This window comes from Chiloscyllium plagiosum, chromosome 14, assembly GCF_004010195.1.
Source record: "Chiloscyllium plagiosum isolate BGI_BamShark_2017 chromosome 14, ASM401019v2, whole genome shotgun sequence".
In the NCBI taxonomy this organism is placed as follows: Eukaryota; Metazoa; Chordata; class Chondrichthyes; order Orectolobiformes; family Hemiscylliidae; genus Chiloscyllium; species Chiloscyllium plagiosum.
The window spans coordinates 37107143-37130463 of NC_057723.1; the positions used below are offsets into that span (position 1 = coordinate 37107143).

General features: G+C 40.3%; 1 protein-coding gene across 5 annotated transcripts in view; it reads right to left on the reverse strand.

Moving 5' to 3' along the window:
- LOC122556640 (ras-GEF domain-containing family member 1C-like) overlaps positions 1-23321 on the reverse strand; it is a 233300-nt gene that overhangs the window by 43904 nt on the left and 166075 nt on the right. For 3 of the 5 annotated variants that reach the window (XM_043703593.1, XM_043703591.1, XM_043703589.1), the window contains exons 2-5: positions 13889-13947; positions 12833-12992; positions 8566-8748; positions 5308-5430 (exon numbers count right to left, since the gene is read on the reverse strand). In XM_043703593.1, coding sequence (XP_043559528.1) covers positions 5308-5430; positions 8566-8742 — 300 coding nt within the window. In that variant the 5' untranslated portion in view covers positions 8743-8748; positions 12833-12992; positions 13889-13947. The remainder of the gene's footprint in view (positions 1-5307; positions 5431-8565; positions 8749-12832; positions 12993-13888; positions 13948-23321) is intronic. The other 2 variants (XM_043703592.1, XM_043703590.1) reach the window with 1 other exon arrangement.

Below are 23321 nucleotides of genomic sequence, written 5' to 3' on the forward strand. Positions count from 1 at the left end.
GGAAAATACATTGTCATGTGGTCATGTATTTTGTCTCTGTCTTCCTCAGTATTAACTATATCTTCAATTTCTTGCTGTCTGTAAATTTTGAAACTGAATTCAGTTCCTGTGTCCAAATTGTTCATGCAAATGGTGAAAAACTATGGTCTCAGCACTGATTCTGTGGACTACCACTTCCTAGCTTCCATGAATCCAAATTTAATTTTGTAGCCATTCTGCTACTTGATCCTGAACTCCACCACACTCTGACCTTAGCCATGACACTACTATATGGAACTTATCAAAAGAATTTTAAAATCTAAGTATCTATACTGTAGTACCTATATCTAATCTCTCTGTTGCTCCTTCAAAGAATTTAGGAAGGTTGACCAAACATCGAACTTTGCTTTTGCATTATATGCTGGCTATGTTTGCTATTTGTTTAATTTCTACATTCTTTATTGTACTTTTGAATAAAGATAACGTTAATTTTCCTACCACTGACTGGTCTACAGTTCCCTGGGCTCATTTTTCCTCCATCTTAAATATTATTAGATGTCCTCTGGTACTCTAATACTATTCATTATTTTAATAAACGTGTATCATGCATGGATACAATTTGTATGGATCAGAAGTTTGACCACATATTGAGGGACCAGTACTACATACACAGTGGCGGATTCTCTTCATTGAGGCACATTTGTGAATTGATTGGTTGACGATCTGGAATTGTCACAGAAAACACCGAATAGATGGAATGAATTTCATAACTTGCATGGTTAGACCTGAACTCATGTCCTCTGATTTGCTAATGCATTCCCATAAACACTAGGCTACTGTACCAGATTACTGAGTTCTGTTTTACCCAGAAAATTTAAAACTGGAATTCTGGAGGAGCAAACAAAGTCTTGCAGAGAAGCTGAGAATAATGGATAGATGTGTTCACACAAATCCATTTAAAGCCTGGAGTCACAATATGCTAAATCAAATAAAATTTAAGGTTAATCGATGGGTCAAGAAAACTGAGCAATGGATGAGAAATTGTGATGTATTTAAATTGCTTAAGTGCATAAATTTTAATTAGCAACATCTCCCTGAACAACTGTTAATTCTCAACTACATCTTGTGATAATATTTATTACATTAACTTGTGTATCAAATAAATAAATTGTTTTGTAATAAAACCAAAATACTGTGGATGGGAAGCCAGACACGCAAACAGAAAATGTTGGAGAAATTCAGCAGGTCTGGCAGCATTCATATCAAAGAGTGAGATGAAGTAGGGTCTTAACAGACTCAAAACATTAACTCTGTCTCTCTCTACAGGTGCTGTCAGACCTGCTGAGTTTCTCCTCCAATTTTTTGTTTTTCTAATTAGCTTTATAACTCTGGTTAGAAATGAACTCATTTCAATCAGGATTCTATTGTAATTCTGTGATGGGCTCTATGTAATTATTAAAATACTTTTAATTCTAAGCACAAAGATTAAGAGGTGTGCTGCTTTGAGTATTTTGTAAAGCAGATCTTCAATTGATAGTTTCCAGGTCTGTTCCATTGTGCTGTTATAAAATAATAATCTGAACAGCAGAATATCAAATAATGGCTCGAAATTTTGTCATGATAAATTTCTTTGCAACAAGACAAGCTGAATTGCAGTCACAGATAATCTGGAGAACTGTTTGCATCAGAATTTCAGGGATCAGCTTATTTGTATTTCCATGGAAGAAGTCATCCAAATACCATGTAAAATGGAAATATTGTGCTGGAGTATTTAGAAATTTAACTGCAACTTTTAAAAGATCTGTTCTGGGTGAATAGCAGATAATAGACAAATTGCTTGGTTCACTTAAATCATGATTAAATGGCAGTCACACTCGGTGAGTAATGGTGTTTTGATAAAACGGTAAAGCTGACATCCCAGTGCAATTTTCAGTACAGGTTCAGCTCATATATAGCATCAGCTCAGGTAAGGTCACTGTCATCAAGAACAGCTTTCTGAGAAGAGGAGGAATATTCTGCTGGTGCCACACCACCACCAAGAGAACTTGAAGGTGCTGTTTTAATGTGCAGAGATGCCTCTCTCCAATTTGAATTGTTGTTTTCATTAAAAATCCCAACCAAGCGGCAACCTTCTGTAGGTGTGTGCTGGGAGCATGACGGAAGGAGAGAAGTCTACTAACAGTAAATCAGTATGCTTTCCATCTTTTTCTGGGACCTACTGCCAGCCTTGGTCATGGCGGGAGTGGTTGCAGCACGGATAGATTGCAAAAAAATTGGCCACACATAGTCCTGTCAACAATTACAGTGGACAGGGAAAAAATGGCCAGAAGCAGTTGCAAAAGTGGGATGCTGGTTTAGCATGATCATTTTAGGTGGGATCAAGAACAAAATTTCAAATGATCTATCAGCCAGAAAATGATGCACTGGAGGCACAGATAAGAGTTTACAATTTAAATGCATTATACTTGCAAATTCCACCCATTGAAATGAAGCAGAGAAACAACAAACTGCTGGGAAGCTGTGGGATTACCTGGCTGGGATTATGTAGCTGTTGGTGTTAAGACTCCATAAATAAAACTCTTCCGTCCACATGCTACAGTGTAAAGATTGCATCATTTTATTTTTCATTGTCTTGGATTGTGGACCAAAATGGTAAAAGGATACTATTGTAAACCAAGGACTGTCGAAGGGGTTGTTGCATTATTAAAATCAAGTTACTCAAACTCATTGCGAGTGTGTTTACATTGTAGTTTTCTTCAAGCAGTAGAGGGGAAGGTGTTTGAGACCCAAACAGGACTGTGGGTGTCTGTTCAGAGTAAGATTTGCCCAGTGATAGATTGCTGATTTTTCTTTTGTTTAGGATAGAGACCTAAGGGGCAACTTTTTCACACAGAGGGTGGTATCTGTATGGAATGAGCTGCCAGAGGATGTGATGGAGGTTGGTACAATTGCAACATTTAAGAGGCATTTGGATGGGTATATGAATAGGAAGGTTTGGAGGGATATGGGCCGGGTGCAGGCAGGTGGGACTAGATTGGGTTGGGATATCTGGTTGGCATGGACAGGTTGGACCGAAGGGTCTGTTTCCATGCTGTACATCTCTATGACTCTATGACCAGGACCTAAAAGCCAGGAATTATTAGTGTGACAACAACTCTGATTGACTACTGGGTAAGTAGACAGCTTGTATGTGAACAACACAGAGGCAGAAGATTTCCAGGCTGCAAGATTCAGCATTGTTCCTTTTTCTCTCTCTATAGCAAAGTAATCAAAATTGGAAAGATAATAGCTAATCTCGATCACTATTTGCAATAAGATATTGCCTCTAACCAGTAACTGAGAAATTGAAAAATTGAGATATCAATTCCCCCAGTGTTTTCAGCAAAGAACTGAAATGATGTGGATGTGAAAATCAGAGAACTGAAGGATTTGAAAGAAGCAAAAGGGGTACCTCATTCAGTCCTGTGAGCTGGTGCTATTGAACTGTGTTTCCCAAATGTTTTCCCTCTCCCCATTGTATCCATTCATGTTTTTTTTGTCTGCCTCCATCTGAATGTGTGCATAGGGGTTTAAGAAGGAATTAGAGTTTCAACTAGTGGAGTAATATGTTGAAAATTCATGTTATTTGCCTGTGATTAGATTGATTTCTTTATAATAAATAATAGCTCATGTTAAGAGATCTGGTCAGTGTTTTCTGTTAATCCGAGTCTGTCAGACAAATACATTGAATACTCTGTAATTTAATTAAATGTTTAACCTGGAGTATGCGGCTTGATTATCAGTCCACTTTCCCAAGTAGGTAGTGACAATTGGTAATAAGAGGCAGCCATTTCATCTTAGAACAACAAAAAAGTGCTGCAAGAGATTTACTGAGCAAACTAAGATTGGTGATATAATTCACTAAGTGCTCCTCTTTCCTTCCTTAGGCACTAGCACAGTTTTTCTCCTCTAATATTAAAAGCTGCAGAAATAAACCTTCACAGTACATTCTGGTTAATGGAGGACTGCACTCTTTGCCATTCTGACTGAATGGATACCCATTCTCCACAACACAAGTTGAAAAATTAATGCTAAAACTCCTTCCTCTATTTTAGCTGGATGATATCATCACATCTCTTTCTTCAATTGCTGCCAGACACACAGCTTCACTGAATTTACTTAGTATTATTGCATAATTTAATGACATACAGGTCTCTTGAGGGGGGGCCTCTGACCCTAAATAGCTCATTATTTACAAGCAACAGGCCACTGGAGTTATACCATTGCCAAGGGAGATAATGATAATAGATGCAGACTAGAAATGTATGCACTGAAGACCATTACAGACACAAACTTCCACGTTCACTCACACTCTGACTCCCAGTTGGGTAATATGTAACCATTCTTAGTTTTCACCCCTCTTTCCTGCAGGTTCAACACTGTATCTGTGGTTCATGTGGATGACAAAGATGAGGAGAAACACCAATAAAAATATCAGAGGCTTTTTGTGAATAATGATGATAATATAGTAGCAATATGAGCAGAGCTAGGCATGATGACCTATTGAGTTTACTCTGCAATTTAATCATAATATGTCTGAAATTCTGCTTCAAGACCTCTTTCCTATTCTAAATCCAAATCTCAAGTTCCTTGATGCTTAAAAACCAATTAATTTCAGTTTTGAATTTACTAATTGACTGAACACCAACAGCACTCTGAGAAAGAGAATTGCAAATTTTTGCAATCCTCTGGGATAAGAATTTTTTCCTCATTTTATTCCTAAATGGTTGACCCACTATCATGAGACTATGATTTTGATCTCTAGACACTGCTACGAGAGGAATAGCCTCTCAGTATCTACCTTGCCAAGCTCTTCAACAGCTTCGTACTTTGGAATCTTGGGAAATAAACGCCCCCTATTCAATTTCTCAAAATGACAACCCTCACATCCCGTGAAGCATTCTAATTAATCTTTGCTGTGAACCCTCAAGGTATTACCCTTAGGTATTGGAAAGAAGAAGCAGATAAAATCAGATTAAAGCCTTGATTGTGAAAAACAGGTAAAACATTTTATGCTTTGAGAACATTCACACCTGTGGTTGTATAAATTACAGCTATTACAGTTCTTCAAACAGTTCATTTAGGTTCTGCCCCATTGTATAAATGATAAAGTTACAACAGATTATTGTTAACAGCCATTGGTATCAAGTTAAAATCAAATTAGCAACAATGGAAAAATGAATTGGCAATGAGAATTATTTTTGCTATGAGCTACTCATTTATTTGGATTGTACAATTAGCATACTGTTAAAAGGAAATGCTTTATGTGTAATTAAATATGACTCTGACCTTGTCAAGCACTGGCTCATCTAGACTTTGCTGCTCTATACACATGTGGCATACTTTTGATAATAGCTCATGGGGTTCGATGAATAATCTTGAACTCAGTAGAAATGTAAATATATATGCTTTCTGTAAAGAGAAATACACATTTGCAACAGTTCAAATTTAACATGAGACCACAAATGTATTGCTATTTGTAGTACAATTTCTATACTTATGTCATTGAGTAAGTGTACATCTGCTTTTTTTAAATAGAATATCTTTAATATATTAAACATTCAAGACATATAGTAGACAAGCAAAAGTAATATAAGAGTTGCGGGAGGTAATTCAAAGAAAGATATGCCTGGAAGAGGCTTCTAAAATCAAAGAGAGAAATTGCAAAGTACAGAAGGTGTAGGAAGAGAGTTCATGCAATTGAATTGAGACAGACAAAGGTTCTGCCAACTCTGGTGGAGTGAAAGGAAAGTGGGAAATCAGAGACAGAAACAGAAGGAATTGGAAGGAGGGATTCTAATCTGATCTAATTCTTTGACCATGTGGAGATTTGAAAATAAGGATGATTATTTTGAGGTATTGTTTAGAATTATGAGCGAGTGGAGGTTGAGTATGGCAGGCATAACGAGCAAGCAGCATTTATTAGAAGACAAGATAAAGGTGGCAGTGTTTATTGTAATTTGTATTTTGTAAAATGGGAAATAGAAGGCTTGGGATATCAAAATTGGAAAAAAGTTAAATCTAGAGATAACAAAAACACGGATAGGGATATAAATAGAGTGATGCAGAGGTTGAAGGTAGCTGGTTTTGAAATGTTGAAGCTGATCATAATAATGGATAAAAACACAGGCCAATTTAGTTTAATGTATTAACAGTTGCCATACTTGAGGATGGATGTAGTTGCACTGGAGGCAGTCCAGAGGAACGTCACAAAATTGATTCCAGAGATTAAGATTTTGTCTTATTGAGCAGTTTAACCCCAAACTGTCTAGGGTTTAGAAGAATGAGAGGAGCTAAAAAGGATGGATAAGGTAAACTGTGAGGTGAGGTTTCCTCTGTTGGGTAATTTAGAACAAGAAGCCATTTAGGATAAAGGTAGCATAAAGGTAGAAATGAGGAGAAATTATTTCTCTCAAATGGGTGTGAATCAGTGGAATTCACTACCCCAGAGTGCAGAGGGCATTGAGTAAAGGTAAGGAGGCAATAGACAGATTTTTAACTAGTAATGGGTTGAAGGGTTACGGAGAGCAGGTAGGAAAGTGGAGTTGAGGCCGAGATAAGATCAGCCATAATAGAATGGCAGAGCAGGCTCGAAGGGTTGAATGATCCATTCCTGTTTTTAGTTCTTAAGTTCAATTACAACCAATAATGATTAATGTATGCACTGACCAAGACAGGGTCCTTGTCTGCTGATGCTTTATCAGGTGTTGGGCAGTCAGGAAGCAAGGTACTTACAGAATTCCTTACTTCTTACCTAGTCTTGTAGCCACATATATGACAGGTTCAGTTCAGTTTCTTATCAATACAATTCTGATGATGTTAATAGTGGGGTTTTCAATGATGGTAATGTCATTGAATGTCAAACATAGATGAATTCTCTCCTGTTTGAGATTGAAATTGCCTAGCACTTACATGACATAAAAGGTTACTTGCCAGTTATGAGCCAAAATCGGGATGTTGTCCAGCTCTTGCTGGACATTATCACAGACTGCTTCAGTATTTGAGGGGTTGCAAAAGGTGCTGAATATTTCTTACTCATTCATGAGCTGTGGAAATTGCTGGCTGTGTCAGCATTTATTGCCTATCTCTATTTGTGAAGGTGGTGGTGAGGAGTAAGGAGTTACAAGGATTATGACTCAATGATAGTGAAGGAATGGCAATATACTTTAATGTCAGGATGGTGAGTGGCTTAAAGGGGAACTTTATGTTGTTTTCATATGTCTGATGCCCTTTTCCTCCTAGATGGTAATGGTCGTAGGTTTGCAAGGTGCTAAGGAGTCTAGCTAAATTTCTGCAGTGCACCTTGTAGATGGCATACATTGCTAATATGGAGCATTGCTTGGAAGGAGTGAATGCTTATGGACGTGGTGCCAATCAGGCAGGTTGCTTTGTTCTGGATGGAGTCAAGCTTCTCAAGTGTGGTTGTAGTTGCACTCATCCAGGCAACTGGGGAGTATTACATCACAGTCCTGACTTGTGTCTTGTAGATAGTGGATAGGCTTTGGGAGTCAACGGGAGTTGCTCACTGCAGTATCCTTAGCCCTCTGATCTGCTCTTGATTTGATTTGATTTGTTTTAATTTATTGTTGTCACATGTACATAAGTACAGTGAAAAGTTTTGTTTTGTATGCTGTACAGGCTGTTCATAACATAGAAAGATCATAGGGTGATTGAACAGAGTGAGGAAAACACAGTTACGGCTGCAAAGAAGGTGCACAAAAAGCAACATTAGTTTTGAAATTTGAGAGGTCCATTCAGAAATCTAATGACAGTGAGGAAGAAGCTGTTCTTAAACCTGTTAGTACCTGTGTTTAAGCTTTTGTGTCTGCTGCTTGATGGAAGAGGTTGGAAGAGATTATAACTGGGGTGGGAGGTGTCTTTGATGATGTTGGCTGCCTTCCCATGGCAACAAGAAGTGTAGATGGAGTCAATAGACTTATAGCTACAGTACATATATGGCAAGTCCAATTTGGTTTCTGGTCAATGGGAACCTCTAGGATGTTGATAGTTGGGGATTCATTAATGGTCTTGCCATTGAATGTCAAGTGTAATGGTTAGATTCACTCTTTTTGGAGATGGTTACTGCCTGGCATCTTTGTCATGTGAATGTTACTTGCCAGTTGTCAGCCTGAACCTGTATATTATCTAGGTCAGGTACATTGCCTGCTTCAGTATCTGAGGTGGAGACAGTCTGAATTCAAAGTCTTAAAAATACAAGCTTTGTGAGGGGCTGCTTCCCCAGCAGAAGTTTAAAAAAAATTAGACTGTGATCCATAGTGTATGATGTCTCCTCCTGAAGAAGTCTACAATTCTAACAATCATTTGTCTTGGTCTCAGAGTGTATATATCACTCCTGATATAAGGTGTAAATGCTGTTGCAGTGTGAACAAGTGATTATTAAGATAATAAACATTGCAAAAGCATAATGGCATTTAAAAATATAGATACAGTGCTTCAGTGAATTTTCTTATAATATTTGAAACATTGTTTCTAATTGCAATGGTACTGTACCAGCAAAAATGCATCAATAAAAGTGGTTACACTTACTTCAGGATAATAGTCAACTGTCGGTATGAGATGTTGGATCAAAGCTTCTAAAGATGCTGAGATAAGGTTACCATCCTGAAATATTAGCCTTTCATGTTCGTTTTCTTTGGTTGGGTGAAGTTGATGGCTAAAGCCACTCGTGTTAAACATACTTGTAGAAGTCAATGTTTGTGGCATGCCTTCCTGTGAAGAGAGACAGAAAGGCTTATCAGGAACAAGTGAAAACAGTATTTACTGTATTTGTGTAATTGCATTCAGAGGAACCCCATGGAAAATACATTACTTTTCTTTCAGAAAGATTCATAACACAACTTTGTCCAATACTCGTAATCTTCCTCAAGCTCAATTTTTAAAATTGGACTGAATTTTCACATGTGTGGAAGTGGGATGGGAGTCGGACGAGGCCTCAATTTCATGTTCCTGATTAGTGGTCACCCCTCTGACCCAGTGCCACCTCCCGTGAATTTGGAAGACAGGACAGGTTCTGTATACTGGCAGGCAACCTGAATGTTCTGGTAACTAACTAAATCCTTAAAGATTTAATAAAGGGCACTCTCGCAATCCTGACTTTGTTTTCAGCCTAACGTATGAGGTGCTATTGTCATCAGGAAACCATGGTGGCTTCCCAGAAGAACGCTGGGTAGACTTTAGAACTGAAAAGTCCAATTTGCTTGGAAGACTACACTCCAAAAACCAGCCACCTCCTCGGCAGAGCCCATTACTGTGGAGCAGTATTTAACCCACGTGTATGAATTCCACTGGCAAACCCAGAGGGAAACACGATTCCCAAGGTAGAGGCCAGCCAATTTAGGAAGATGATGTGCAGAGCTTATCCATTTGTGTAATGGAGACAGGCCCTTTGCTGTTCTTGCCTCTACTGTGCCTCTGATGTCTGCAGGCACCTTGCTAAGCATTGCTCCTCCCCTGCTCATTGATCCACCAACACCCTATATTTAGTTTGTGATCATCATGGGCCTGGTTTTAGCCCTTCCATTGGATTCTGCTGCTATTTTTAAAGAGCCTATCTATGCCCTTTTGATTGTATCATCTGGTCTTCACTCTATGTACTGCCTCTTAGTATGTACCATTAGTCCCTCTCCCTCTATTTATATCTATATCCCCTCAGTATACAACTTTCTGAACTCTTTCTCTCCTCCTGAGGAAGGCAGCTACAAAATGGCGACCTTCCAAATTGGAGAGCTATCTCACATCAACACCCTCAAACATCAACAGTAGGGAATATGATGATGTGTGATCCCTACTTGCCACTTGCAAAATCCCATCAAATTGCATTCAGCAAATATCTCTGATTGCTTTCTTAATGGTCGTATTTGGCTTCCCACCAGGCCCATGTAAATTCACTGCCCTGGAACTTTAATGCTGACTGCTTCATTCCAGTGTCAGGTTCCTACTTGCCCACTCCACGTGATTCTCTCACCCCTCTCCACTACCACTTCAGCAGATTGCGTTAAATTCCATTTCATATATTTTGCCTAGATTTACCTTTGAAAATCTATTTTTTATCCTTTATCTAATAAAATATGTTAGTTGCAGTAAACAAATAATGTGTAAATGATGTGAGTGAGCTTTCTTATAGCAGAGTCCCATTATTTACAGATTTGGAAAGCTACCATCAAACTCTACCACTATGATAAAAAGAACAATGGCAGATAGAAAGGCACAGGTGGAGAGAGGAGTTCATAGACCTTACTGAGATAGGATCAGACCATTTCATTCAGTTAACCAAATTAGCACAATGCTTTGGAGGATTCCTGGGTTTGTGGGGCCATATGTTGAGGAGCCAAGTAGGGTTTGGTCAATTTTGGACATGGCATTATGCAATGAGAAGGGCTATATAACACCCCTGCTGTAAAGCAACCTTTGACAATAGGCACCATAATATAATGGAACTTTACATGAAGTCTGAAGGTGACATAGTTCATTCTGAAACTAATGTCTTAAATGTGAGCAAAGGGAACTCTGAGTGTATGAGGCAAGTTGGCTAGGGTGGATTGGGAAAATACACTACAAGATTTTATAGTAGATAGGTAATGGCTAATTTATAACACAGTGCAAGGTCCTCTAAAGCACAAAGAGATCACAGGATGGCAGATTTCTCCCAGTTGGGTATCACAAATCATAAAGTCATAGAGATGTACAACATTGAAACAGACCCTTCGGTCCAACTCGTCCATGTCGACCAGATATCCTAAACTAATCTAGTCACATTTGCCAGCACTTGGCCCAGATCCCTCTAAACGCTTCATATTCATATACCTATCCAGATGCCTTTTAAACATTGTAATTGTACCAACTTTCACCACTTCCTCTGGCAGCTCATTCCATATACATACACCACCCACTGCGTGAAAACTTTGCTCCTTAGGTTCCTTTTAAATTTTTCCCCTCTCACCCTAACCTATGCCCTCTAGTTCTGGATTCACCCACTGAGGGAAAAGACCTTGTCTACTTACCTTATCTATGCCCCTCATAGGGTTAATAAACCTCTAAAAGGTCACCCCTCAGGCTCTAACACTCCAGGGAAAACAGCCCCAGCCTATTGAGCCTCTCCCTATAACTCAAACCCTCCAAACTTGGCAACATCCTGGTAAAGTGTCAGTCATAAGTCTACAACTGTTCACAATCTACATAAATGATTTGAATGTGGGGACCAATTATAATATATCCAAATTTGCTGAAGATAACAAACTGGGTGAGAATGTAAGTAGTGAGGAGAATACAAGGAGGCTTCAAAAGGACTTGGACAGGCTAAATTAATGGGCTAGAACATGGCAGATGGAAATAATGTAAATCAGCACAAAGTTATTCACTTTGTTAGAAGGAAAAAGGCAGAATATTTCTTAAATGGAGTGACGTTGTGAAGTGTGAGTGTCCATAAGGATCTGGTGTCCTTGTCAATGGGGCACTAAAAGCAGGCATGCAGAGGTGGCAAGAAATTAGAAAGGCAAAAAGTATGGTCGGCATTCATTTCAAGAGGATTTAAATACAGGAGTAAAATATCTCACTGTGGTTGTGTAGAGCCTTGCTGAGACTGCACTTAGAGGATTGTGTACAGTTTTGGACTCTTTATTTAAGGAAGAATGTTTTGCCATTTATTTAGTGCAATGAAGGTACACCAGATTATTCCTGGAATGCTGGATTAATTTATGAGGAGGGATTGAGGCAACAGGGTCGATATTCTATAGAATTTCAAAGAATGAGACAGGTGCATTGAAACTCACAAAAATCTTACAGGGCTGTAAAGAAGGATATGGTTAGGAATATTCTCCTGGTTGGTGACTCCAGCACCAGTGATATCATCTACAAATAAGGGGCAGACCATTTAAAACTTAGATGAGGAGGGATTCCTTCACACAGAGGGTGATGAACCTTTGGAACTTCTCCTCCAGAGAGCTGTAGAAGCTCAGTCGTTGAGCAGATTGAACAAGAAATCAATAGATTTTTCTAGACTAATGACATTAAAGGAGATACAGTTAGTTCAGGAAATTGGCATTGAGGAGAAGGTCAGCCATGATATGGTGGGCTGAATGGCCCACTCCTGTTCCTATATTCTAGCCCCCATCAGCTTCTGTTGCTTTTCTTCTCATATGCTTATCCAGCTTCCCCTTATAGGCATCTCTGGAACATACCTTGTGGTTTGCGAGTTCCCCATTGTCATGACTCCTTTTGGTAAAGATGTTTATTCTAAACTCTCTAAACAGTTAACTGGTGATGAGCTGATATTTATGGCTTCTGGTTTTGACCTCTCCCAAGTAATGTTAAGAGGCTAGCTTAGTTGTACACTTTGAAAACTGGTGCAGCAAAATGCAAGCAACACTTGATGTGAACATGGGATTATTCAGTGTCAAAGCATCTCTGTTGACCTAGTAAATTTTGCACCTTATTTGACATAAAAGGGAAGTCCTGTAAAGAAAAAATGATCACTTCCTTAATTTGGAAACCAGACCAAACTACTTGGGAACTAATCCTGTATTATTTTAAAAATAGCTCATGATTATATCAAAAATAAAATATAGTTTCGGTATTTAAGATAGGTTTTCTCTCCAAGAAGGCAGTTGGAGAATCTGATAAAAATTAGTTCTTCTATATCAGAGACAGAATTAATGGTAAATAATGTTAAAATTGAATTTATCTCCTTTCAAAATATCTTCCCACCTTAATTTGTTAACCTGCTGAAAGCATCAATAAGTTATTCCACCTTGCAAAGATTTATATGGACCACTGATAACAAAAGTGATTTGCTGACCTGTGAGAAGACAAGCAGTATTCCCCTCACGACTCAAACTACAGGCAGCCATTTCTGTAGAGTGCCTCCATTGGCAAGCTGTTGGGCACTGATAACATTAGAGATGGCACTGTCATTGGTTTTGTGAGTTGAAGCCACTTTTTCTGGTGGTTCTTACTACCTGCAAAGACAAGATCATTATTTTGAAAGAGAGAAAATAAAGACCTGCGTTTACTGCCAGTCAGCCTCTCATTTCTGTGGTAGCTCTCCGCAAGAGAACAAATTTGTCCTTCACACTCTCAGGAAGTACATTCAGGATCCTAACTACTCGTCACATTAAAAAAAAGGCTTTTCTTCAAGTCACACCTGGTTCTTTTGCCAATTATCTTAAATTGGTGACCTCTGGCTCTGGGTCTTTACACCAAGAGTAACAGTTTGATTTTTTTAAATCTAGTCCATCCAAACTCATTATGATTTTGAACACCTCCGTCAAATCTTCTCTCATCAAGGAAAATAGTTCCAGCTTCATCAGTCAATCCACTGAAATCTCTTATCCCTGGAATAATTCTTGTAAATCTTTACAGCACCTACTAATTACTTCACATGCTTCCTAAACTGCAATGCCCAGAATTGGATACAATACTTCAGTTGAGGTCAAGCCAGTGCTTTTTCTCCCTACACAGGTTCACCATAACTTATTTGCTATTTTACTCCATTACACTTTATGTAAAACTCATATGCATTATTATAACTGCTTTCCATATGCGTTATTAACTGCTTTCGCAACCTGCCTTACCACTTTCAACAGTTTCTGCACATATAATTCCTTTGCCCTCCCTCCATTTAAAAACTGTATCGCTTATTCTATACTGTTTCCTGTTATTCTTCCTACTAAAGCACACCACTGATGCTTCTTTGATTTCATCTGTCATGTCACCTCCATTACCACTGCCCACCTATGCCCTCTTGAAAGTTATCTCTAACCTTCTCAGAGTTCACAATACTTGCACTAACTGAAAATTTTGAAATTGTGCCCTGTACATAGCGGTCCTAATTCCAACACGCAGAGAACCTCACCATCAGATTTTGTCCAGTCTGGAAATCAATTCTTCTTCTTTATCATGCATGCTGGGAATCTGAAATAAAAACAGACAATGCTGGAAATACTCAGATAGTCTATGGAGAGAGAGAAAGAGACTAAATGTTTCACGTTGTGACTTTTCTTTCAGCATTTTCTGTTTTTTAATTTTTGTTCACCACTGCTTTCTGTTTTCTAGCACTCAGCCCTGTTTGTATCCCTGCTACATTATCTTCTCCTCATTAGACAGTCCCTTGGCACTGAAGAAGGCTTGTTTTCACGCTGATTTGATGGGTTGTGAAATAGGGGATAATTATGTTCAATGTGTAATCTGCAGACTCTGTCGCATGTGAGTAGGCTCTTGAAGTGTTGGATAAATAGATTGTTTGGAGATTTGTGTGCTCCCTCTGACACCTCTACTTGACCTCTATACATTCTCAATAAAATCTCTCAACAAGCTTTGTGCCTTCCTGAATAAGATTTTTCCATTTTGGTTATTCACAAACCAGGATCTCCCACTAATCTGAAGGAATGTTTGACTTCTTCAGGGATGTTTTTGAGGACATCCTCTGTCCTTGTGATAGTCTCTGACTTGACCAAATTCTGAGTAGAGCAGTTGCTTCATTAGCCCAGTATCAGGCATACCAACAACATGCCCCATCCAGTGGTGTTGGTTCAGAATGAGGAGCAGTTAGTTTGGGAGAAGACAGTGCTATTAGACCATTGATTTGGAGGATTTTGCATAGGTATCGCTGCTGGGACTTCTCCAGTGCAGTGAGGTATTTACTGTAGGTTGTCCAAGTCTGTGAATTGTACAGGAGTATGGAGATCATTGCTGCCTGATAAACCATGACCTTAGTTGCAAGGAGCTCCTTCCAGACTCACAATGCACTTTTCACCTTGTGAGAGGCATGACAGACATAATCTTCACTTCTCAGCAAATTCAAAAAAAAGGGCAAGGAACAGCACCAACTGCTGTATGTGACCTTTTTCAACTGCATAAAAATTATTCTATCTCCGTTCTTCTTATCCCATTGGCTTTAACTTTCTGGCCAACTATGTTATTTAGCACTTAAATTAGCCCCTTTGGAAAGCCATGTTCACCACATCAACTGTATCCGTTACCTCATCAAACACCTAAACCTACACAAAAACCATACTGGCTCTGCTTAATTACTCTTATATTTGTACCAGTAACTGGTAGTTTTGTCCTGGGTCATCATTTCTTACATTATAAAAAGTTTCCAGACCCCTGAGATTAAATTGACTGACCTGTTGTTGCTGTGGTGATTCTTACATCTTTTGAATAAGGGTGTAAAATCCATTAGCACCACTTCTGTATCCGAGACGGATTGAAAAATGGCAGCCTCTGTAACATGTACATTTATTTTCTTCAACTGCGTCTCATGCAATCCTGATGGTTCATTAACTTTAAGTATAGACAGACAGTCATTCTAACTTCTTCTTTATTGGCTTTTTACTCAATTATTATTCTACTTTCACTATGGGCTGAATTTTATAGGGTTCCCTGGGTCACGCTTGCTGGTTAAAAAAAGTTGTGGCGAACTAACTGACCTATATTCCTAATGCTTGAAGCAGCATTACTTGCTTTAAGTGGATAATTCCAGTCTTATCTTAGAAGGGTGCTCCATATTAGAGAGCTGTCAGCTAATCAGAAGGCTGGCAGCTCTGTGCCACCTCCATGTGGCGAGGTAAGTCAGAGTCATGGTCCTGGTGATTGGATACTAGGGTCTAGATTCAAGAGGCCATAGGGATGTGTTGAAGGGGTTATGATCTGGTGAAGTTACTTACAAAGGACACAGGAGACGACCATAGGATGTCCCCTACTCTTTGCTTAACAGCAGCCTGCACAACTAAAATTGCTGAACATCCTGAATAGTGCGGGCAACCTCCACCTCCCCCCCCGACCACTTTGCTATGGGTAAAATACCAATGGTAGGTCAAGTCCAATTAATATCTACTTAAGTACTTCAAAAGGCAGGTTGTGTGATACCTCCATCATCTCTTGTAAAATTTGAGATAGGTCAGGGCAGACTGGTAGGTGATGGACAAGCTGTCTGTCAGATTTTAAGATCCCTGCTCCTGCTTATCTTCAAACCCATGGCTGGTGGAACACAATCCAGTCACATGATTTTGTTAACATCTTTCATGGGTGAGAGAGATGCCAGATATTAATACAGTAACATTAACTCTTTCTCTCTTCACAAATGCTGTCAAACCTGCTGAATTCCTCCAGTATTTTCTCTTTTCATCTTCACAGCCTTTGTCTGCCTCATCTTACTCCTTATCTCTTTCATCCAGGCATTTCTGGTATTATCTATCTCACCCTTTCCCCCTTAGAGAATGTATCTGAACTGTATCCTTTATAAAAAGGTGTCCACTGTTCTCTTACAGTTTTGTTTGTTGATCTTTGATTTTAATTTATCTGTGTCAACTCTGTTATCACTCTTTTGAAATTAGCCCTCCCTCCAATAGTTAGCTTTGCTCTGGATTGCTCCTGGTTATTTCCTGTCGCTAATATAAATGTAATGATACTACCAATGCTCCATACACATTCCCCATTGATGTTTGATCCACTTGGCTGCCTCTTTTTCTGGGATTCAGCAATGCCACCTTTCTCATTGAGCTGGAAACATACTAATCTGGAAATTTCTCCAAATGCACTTCAGAACTCTTCTCCCTTACACTACTTTTATTCCAGTGCATGTTTTAAGTAAAGGATCCAATTCTAACAACTCAACAACTCTTTCACTTCCCTGTAATCTCCCAGCAAATTAGTTTCTCTACATCTTTCCCACTAGTTCTTGAGTGAATGGCACTTCAATTGGTCCTTAGCTGGAAGCAAATAAATTCTGTCCTTGATGCTTCAATCACGTCTTTTCTCTCCAGCTCTGTAATGCATTTCTTAATCAATCCTGCCACTCCTACTCTTTTCTTTCCTGATGACTTGGTCTCCAGGAATATTTGTTGTCCTATCCTTTCTTAAGGAATGTTTATATCATTATCATGACATCATATTCCCACAAGACTATCTGCCCCTGTAACTCACCTCAACAAAAATATTTGTCTTGTCTCTGTTCAGGTGCACTCTCCCCCAGAACAGCCTTAAACGTCCTCAGAATCTTAAGGCCTCCTTCCTGCACCAACTAAGCATCCATCTTGTTATTCTCCTACTTCTAAACTCAATGACACAGTTCATTGGGGATAATCCAGAGATTGCTAGCTTTGAGGTCCAGTTTGCTCAAAATGTTAAATCTGCATTCTCTCCACAGATGCTGTCAGGCCTGCTGAGTTTTCCAGGCAATTTCTGTTTCTGTTTCTCATTTCCAGCATCTACAGTTCTTTGGATTGTTTGATTGTTTTTCTTTCCTATATCATGAAAATCTACCTGGGTCTGCTACATAAAGTTCCCTCAATCTCTTCCACATTGTATACATCGTTTCTCCAGTCTTGCATTATCTACTGTATTTCCTATTTCTATTCCCTGTAGCACATGGCATGAGGACTAAACTAGAGATTGCTACCTTTGGAGGTCATGTTGGCTAATTTCAATCCCAGCATCCTAAAAGCTGCATGAGATCTGCCAGGTAAAACTTCACTCAATCTCTTTCACATTGATTACTGAACAAGTCTGAACTCAGCAAATTTAATGAAACAGATTTTTAAAAATATTTTTAAAAATAGAGTGTTGTTATAGATTTGAAAAATGTACTATAATATATAACAATATGTCATTCTACATTCTTTTAGCAATATGTCTGGTCCATGTATCTAGAGAAAAGTGAACTGGAAATTACCAGAGAATGTTATGCTTTCTAAAGGACCCTTATAGAATAAAATATGATTAACAAAATTTATCATAACACTTTGCATATAATGGTGAAAGTGAGGACTGCAGAAGCTGGAGATTAGAGTCAAGATTAGTGTGATGCTGGAAAAGCACAGCAGGTCAGGCAGCATCTGAGGAGCAGGAAATTTGACATTTTGGGCAAAAGCCCTTCATCAGGAAACTGCTTTTCCAGCACTGCTCTAATCTTGAATTTGCGTATAATGTCTATCATTAGTGTGATATGATGAACTTTGAAAAAAAACCTTGAATATGGCATTGATTATTAATCCAGATACCCAGGTAATGTTCTGGGTTCAAATCCTAGAATAGCCTCTGGGAAGATCTCACCTTGCTTCTTACTTTATGACAATAGTGCCTTGCATTAGTGATTTGATAATGTGCTCCAAAATGATTTACTTAGCACAACGAAAATATTTGTTTCTTTTGAAAACTGCACTACACAGTGTTTTCATTCACATATCTACCTGCTCTTATTAAATACTAATGGAAGCTTAACTAAATCATTTGATAAAGTATTGTGCCACTACAGGAAGTGCCTTCTAATATTTTTGTTTTCAAGCACAGTGATTATTTGTGTTGGTGATATCAATCCATTTTTCTCTTAACCCTTGTTTTTCTGTAATTTAAAAGTAACAACTGTCAACTTGCAGAATAAAGGCACAATGCACTGCTACATAAACTTATCTTGATAGTTAACATCCACATAAGGGTATTGTTGCTCTTGGACATACTATACACCAAAAATCCATAATTTGGCAATAATTTCTCTTTATTGTTGTTGAACCTATGATGGTTAAAATGATGGGCATCAAAAATTTGATCAGCATCAGCCGTATAAATACTGTGGCTACAAGGGGAAGTCATAAACCTGGCATTCTTCAATGAATAACTTACTTCTTCATTTTCCAAAGTATATCCACCATCTACAAGGCATAAGCCAGGAATGTGATGGAAAATTTTCCAATTGCCTGGATGAGTACATCTCCAATAAAATTCAAGAAGCTCAACACCATCCAGGACAAAGCATATCATTTGATTGCTCCCCCCACCCCATCCAATCTCCTTCAATATTCACTCCCTCCATCATCAGTGCACAGTGGCAGAAAAATGTACATTTACTCCAAGGATTACCAAGGTTTCTGCAAAAGTACCTTCCAAACTTCCAATTACAATGACCGAGAAGGACAAGAGCACCTCCAAGATCACTGCCAAGTCACATTTCATCCTGCCTTGGAAATATATCACTGTTCTTTTATTGTTGCTGGGTCATGTTGCAGCCAATGTCAATGTCTAGAAGTGTTGTAATCTTTGTTGAAGGCTGAAACCTTGAATGTGCTACTGATTATTAATCCAGAGACTCAGTTAATGTTTTGGGAATCTGGATTCAAATTCTCCCATAGCAGATGGTAGAATTCGAATTCAATAAAAATCTGAAACTAAGAGTCTAATGATGAACATGAAATCATTGCTGATTGTTGGAAAAACCCATCTTGTTCATTCATATGCTTTAGGAAAGGTAACTGTCATCCTTAGAGTGGTGCTGGAAAAGCACAGCAGGTCAGGCAGCATCCAAGGAGCAGGAGAATCAACATTTTGGGCAAGAGCCCTTCATCAGGAATGACGGCTCTTGCCTGCAACGTCGATTTTCCTGCTCCTCGGATGCTGCCTGACCTGCTGTGCTTTTCCAGCACCACTCTAATCTTGACTCTGATCTCCCCCATCTGCAGTCCTCACTTTCACCGAAATACCATCCTTACCTGGTCTGGCCTATACCCAAAGACATTGGAAGGGAAAAGGTTGAGATTCTGAAGGGACATTACAGAGAGTTAGGCAGAAATTTAAAAAGGAGGTCCTCGAAAGTAGTAATATCTGGATTACTCCCGGTGCTATGAGCTAGTGAGGGCAGGAATAGGAAATAGAGCAGATGAATGCATAGCTGAGGAGCGGGCATATGGGGGAAGGATTCACATTTTTGGATCATTGGAATCTCTTTTGGGGTAGAAGTGACCTGTACAAGAAGGACGGATTGCACCTAAATTGGAAGGGGACTAACATATTGGCAGGGAAATTTGCAAGAGCTGCTCGGGAGGATTTAAACTAGTAAGGTGGGGGGGTGGGACCCAGGGAGATAGTGAGGAAAGATATCATTCTAAGACTGGTACAGTTGAGAACAGAAGCGAGTCAAACAATCAGGGCAAGCAGGGACAAGGTAGGACTAATAAATTAAACTGCATTTATTTCAATGCAAGGGGCCTAACAGGGAAGGCAGATGAACTCAGAGCATGGTTAGGAACATGGGACTGGGATATCATAGCAATTACAGAAACATGGCTCAGGGATGGGCAGGACTGGCAGCTCAATGTTACAGGATACAAATGCTACAGGAAGGATAGAAAGGGAGGCAAGAGAGGAGGGTGAGTGGCATTTTTGATCAGGATAGCATTACAGCTGTGCTGAGGGAGGATATTCCCAGAAATACATACAGTGAAGTTATTTGGGTGGAACTGAGAAATAAGGGATGATCACCTTATTGGGATTGTATTATAGACCCCCTAATAGTCAGAGGGAAATTGAGAAACAAACTTGCAAGGAGATCTCAGCTATCTGTAAGAATAATAGGGTGGTTATGGTAGGGGATTTTAACTTTTCAAACATAGACTGGAACTGCCATAGTGTTAAAGGTTTAGATGGAGAGGAATTTGTTAAGTGCATACAAGACAATTTTCTAATTCAGTATGTGGATGTACCTACTAGGGAAGGTGCAAAACTTGACCTATCTTGGGAAATAAGGCAGGGCAGGTGACTAAGGTGTCAGGAGGGGAGCACTTTGGGGCCAGTGACCATAATTCTATTAGATTTAAAATAGTGATGGAAAAGGATAGACCAGATCTAAAAGTTGAAGTTCTAAATTGGAGAAAGGCCAATTTTGATGGTATTAGTCAAGAACTTTTGAAAGCTGATTGGGGGCAGATGTTCGCAGGTAAAGGGACGGGTGGAAAATGGGAAGCCTTCAGAAATGAGATAACGAAAATCCAGAGAAAGTATATTCCTGTTAGGGTGAAAGGGAAGGTTGGTAGGAATAGGGAATGCTGGATGACTAATGAAATTGAGGGTGTGGTTAAGAAAAAGGAAGCATGTGTAAGGTATTGACAGGATAGATCGAGTGAATCCTTAGAAGAGTATAAAGGAAGTAGGAGTATACTTAAGAGGGAAATCAGGAGGGCAAAAAGGGGACATCTTATAGCTTTGGCAAATAGAATTAAGGAGAATCCAAAGGGTTTTTACAAATACATTAAGGACAAAAGGGTAACTAGGGAGAGAATAGGGCCCCTCAAAGATCAGCAAGGCAGCCTTTGTATGGAGCCGCAGAAAATGGGGGAGATAGTAAATGAGTATTTTGCATCAGTATTTACTGTGGAAAAGGATATGGAAGATATAGACTGTCAGGAACTAGATGGTGACATCTTGCAAAATGTCCATATTACAGAGGAGGAAGTGCTGGATGTCTTGAAACGGGTAAAGGTGGATAAATCCCCAGGACCTGATCAGGTGTACCCGCGAACTCTGTGGGAAGTTAGAGAAGTGATTGCTGGGCCTCTTGCTGAGATAGTCACAGGTGAGGTGCCAGAAGACAGGAGGTTGGCAAACATTGTGCCATTGTTTAAGAAGGGCGGTAAAGACAAGCCAGGGAACTACAGACCAGTGAGCCTGACCTCAGTGGTGGGCAAATTGTTGGAGGGAATCCTGAGGGACAGGATGTACATGTATTTGGAAAGGCAAGGACTGATTAGGGATAGTCAACATGGCTTTGTGTGTGGGAAATCATGTCTCACAAACTTGATTGAGTTTTTTGAGGAAGTAACAAAGATGATTGATGAGGGCAGAGTGGTAGATGTGATTTACATGGACTTCAGTAAGGAGTTCGACAAGGTTCCCCATGGGAAACTGATTAGCTAGGTTAGATCTCATGGAATACAGGGAGAACTAGCCATTTGGATACAGAACTGGCTCAAAGGTAGAAGTCAGAGGGTGGAGGTGGAGGGTTGTTTTTCAGACTGGAGGCCTGTGACCAGGTAAAAACAATGACTGCAGATGCTGGAAACCAGATTCTGGATTAGTGGTGCTGGAAAAGCACAGCAGTTCAGGAACCAATCGAGGAGCAGGAAAATCGACGTTTCGGGCAAAAGCCCTTCATCAGGACGACAGGCAGAGTGCCTGAAGGATGGAAAGATAAATGAGAGGAGGGTGCGAGTGGGGAGAAAGTAGTATAAAGTACAATAGGTGAGTGAGGGTGGGGATGAAGGTGATAGGTCAGGGAGGAGGGTGGCGGAAGGTAGCAAAGAGTACAACGGGTGGATGGGGGTGGGTGAAGGTGATAGGTCAGAGAGGAGGGTGGAGTGGATAAGAAGATAGGCCTGTAGGACAGGTCATGGGTACAGAGCTGAGTTGGAAGTTTGGAACTGGGGTGAGGTGGGGGAAGGGGAATTGAGGAAACTGGTGAAGACCACATTGATGCCCTCGGGCTGACGTTTTCCGAGGCGGAAGGTGAGGCGTTCTTCCTCCAGGCATCGGGTGGTGAGGGAGCGGCAGTGAAGGAGGCCCAGGACCTCCATGTCCTCAGCAGAATGGGAGGGGGAGTTGAAATGTTGGGCCACAGGGCAGTGTGGTTGATTGGTGCAGCTGTTCCAGAGATGTTCCCTAAAGCACTCTGCGAGGAGGAATCCAGTCTCCCCAATGTAGAGGAGACCGCATTGGGAGCAACGGATATAATAAATGATATTGGTGGATGTGCAGGTAAAACTTTGATGGATGTGGAAGGCTCCTTTGGGGCATTGGATGGAGGTGAGGGAGGAGGTGTGGGTGCAGGTTTTGCAATGGACCCCACCACCAGGGTATATTTCCTTCCCCACCCCTTTCCGCCTTCCGCAAAGACCATTCGTTCCATGACCACCTGGTCAGGTCCACGCCCCCCCCAACAACCCACCCTCCCGTCCTGGCACCTTCCCCTGCCACCGCAGGAATTGCAAAACCTGCACCCACACCTCCTCCGTCACCTCCATCCAAGGCCCCAAAGGACCCTTCCACATCCATCAAAGTTTTACTGCACATCCACCAATGTCATTTATTGTATCCGTTGCTCGCGATGCCATCTCCTCTACATTGGGGAGACTGGACACCTCCTCTCAAAGCGCTTTAGGGAACATCTCTGGGACACCCACACCAATCAACCAGATCACCCTGTGGCCCAACATTTCAACTCCCCCTCCCACTCAGCCGAAGACATGGAGGTCCTGGGCCTCCTTCACTGCCGCTCCCTCACCACCCGATGCCTGGAGGAAGAACTCCTCATCTTCCTCCTTGGAACACTTCAACCCCAGGGCGTCAATGTGGACTTCAACAGTTTCCTCATTTCCCCTTCCCCCACCTCACCCCAGTTCCAAACTTCCAGCTCAGCACCTCATGACCTGTCCTACTGGCCTATCTTCTTTTCCACCTATCCACTCCACCCTCCTCTCTGACCTATTACCTTCACCCACCCCCATCCATCCATTGTACTCTTT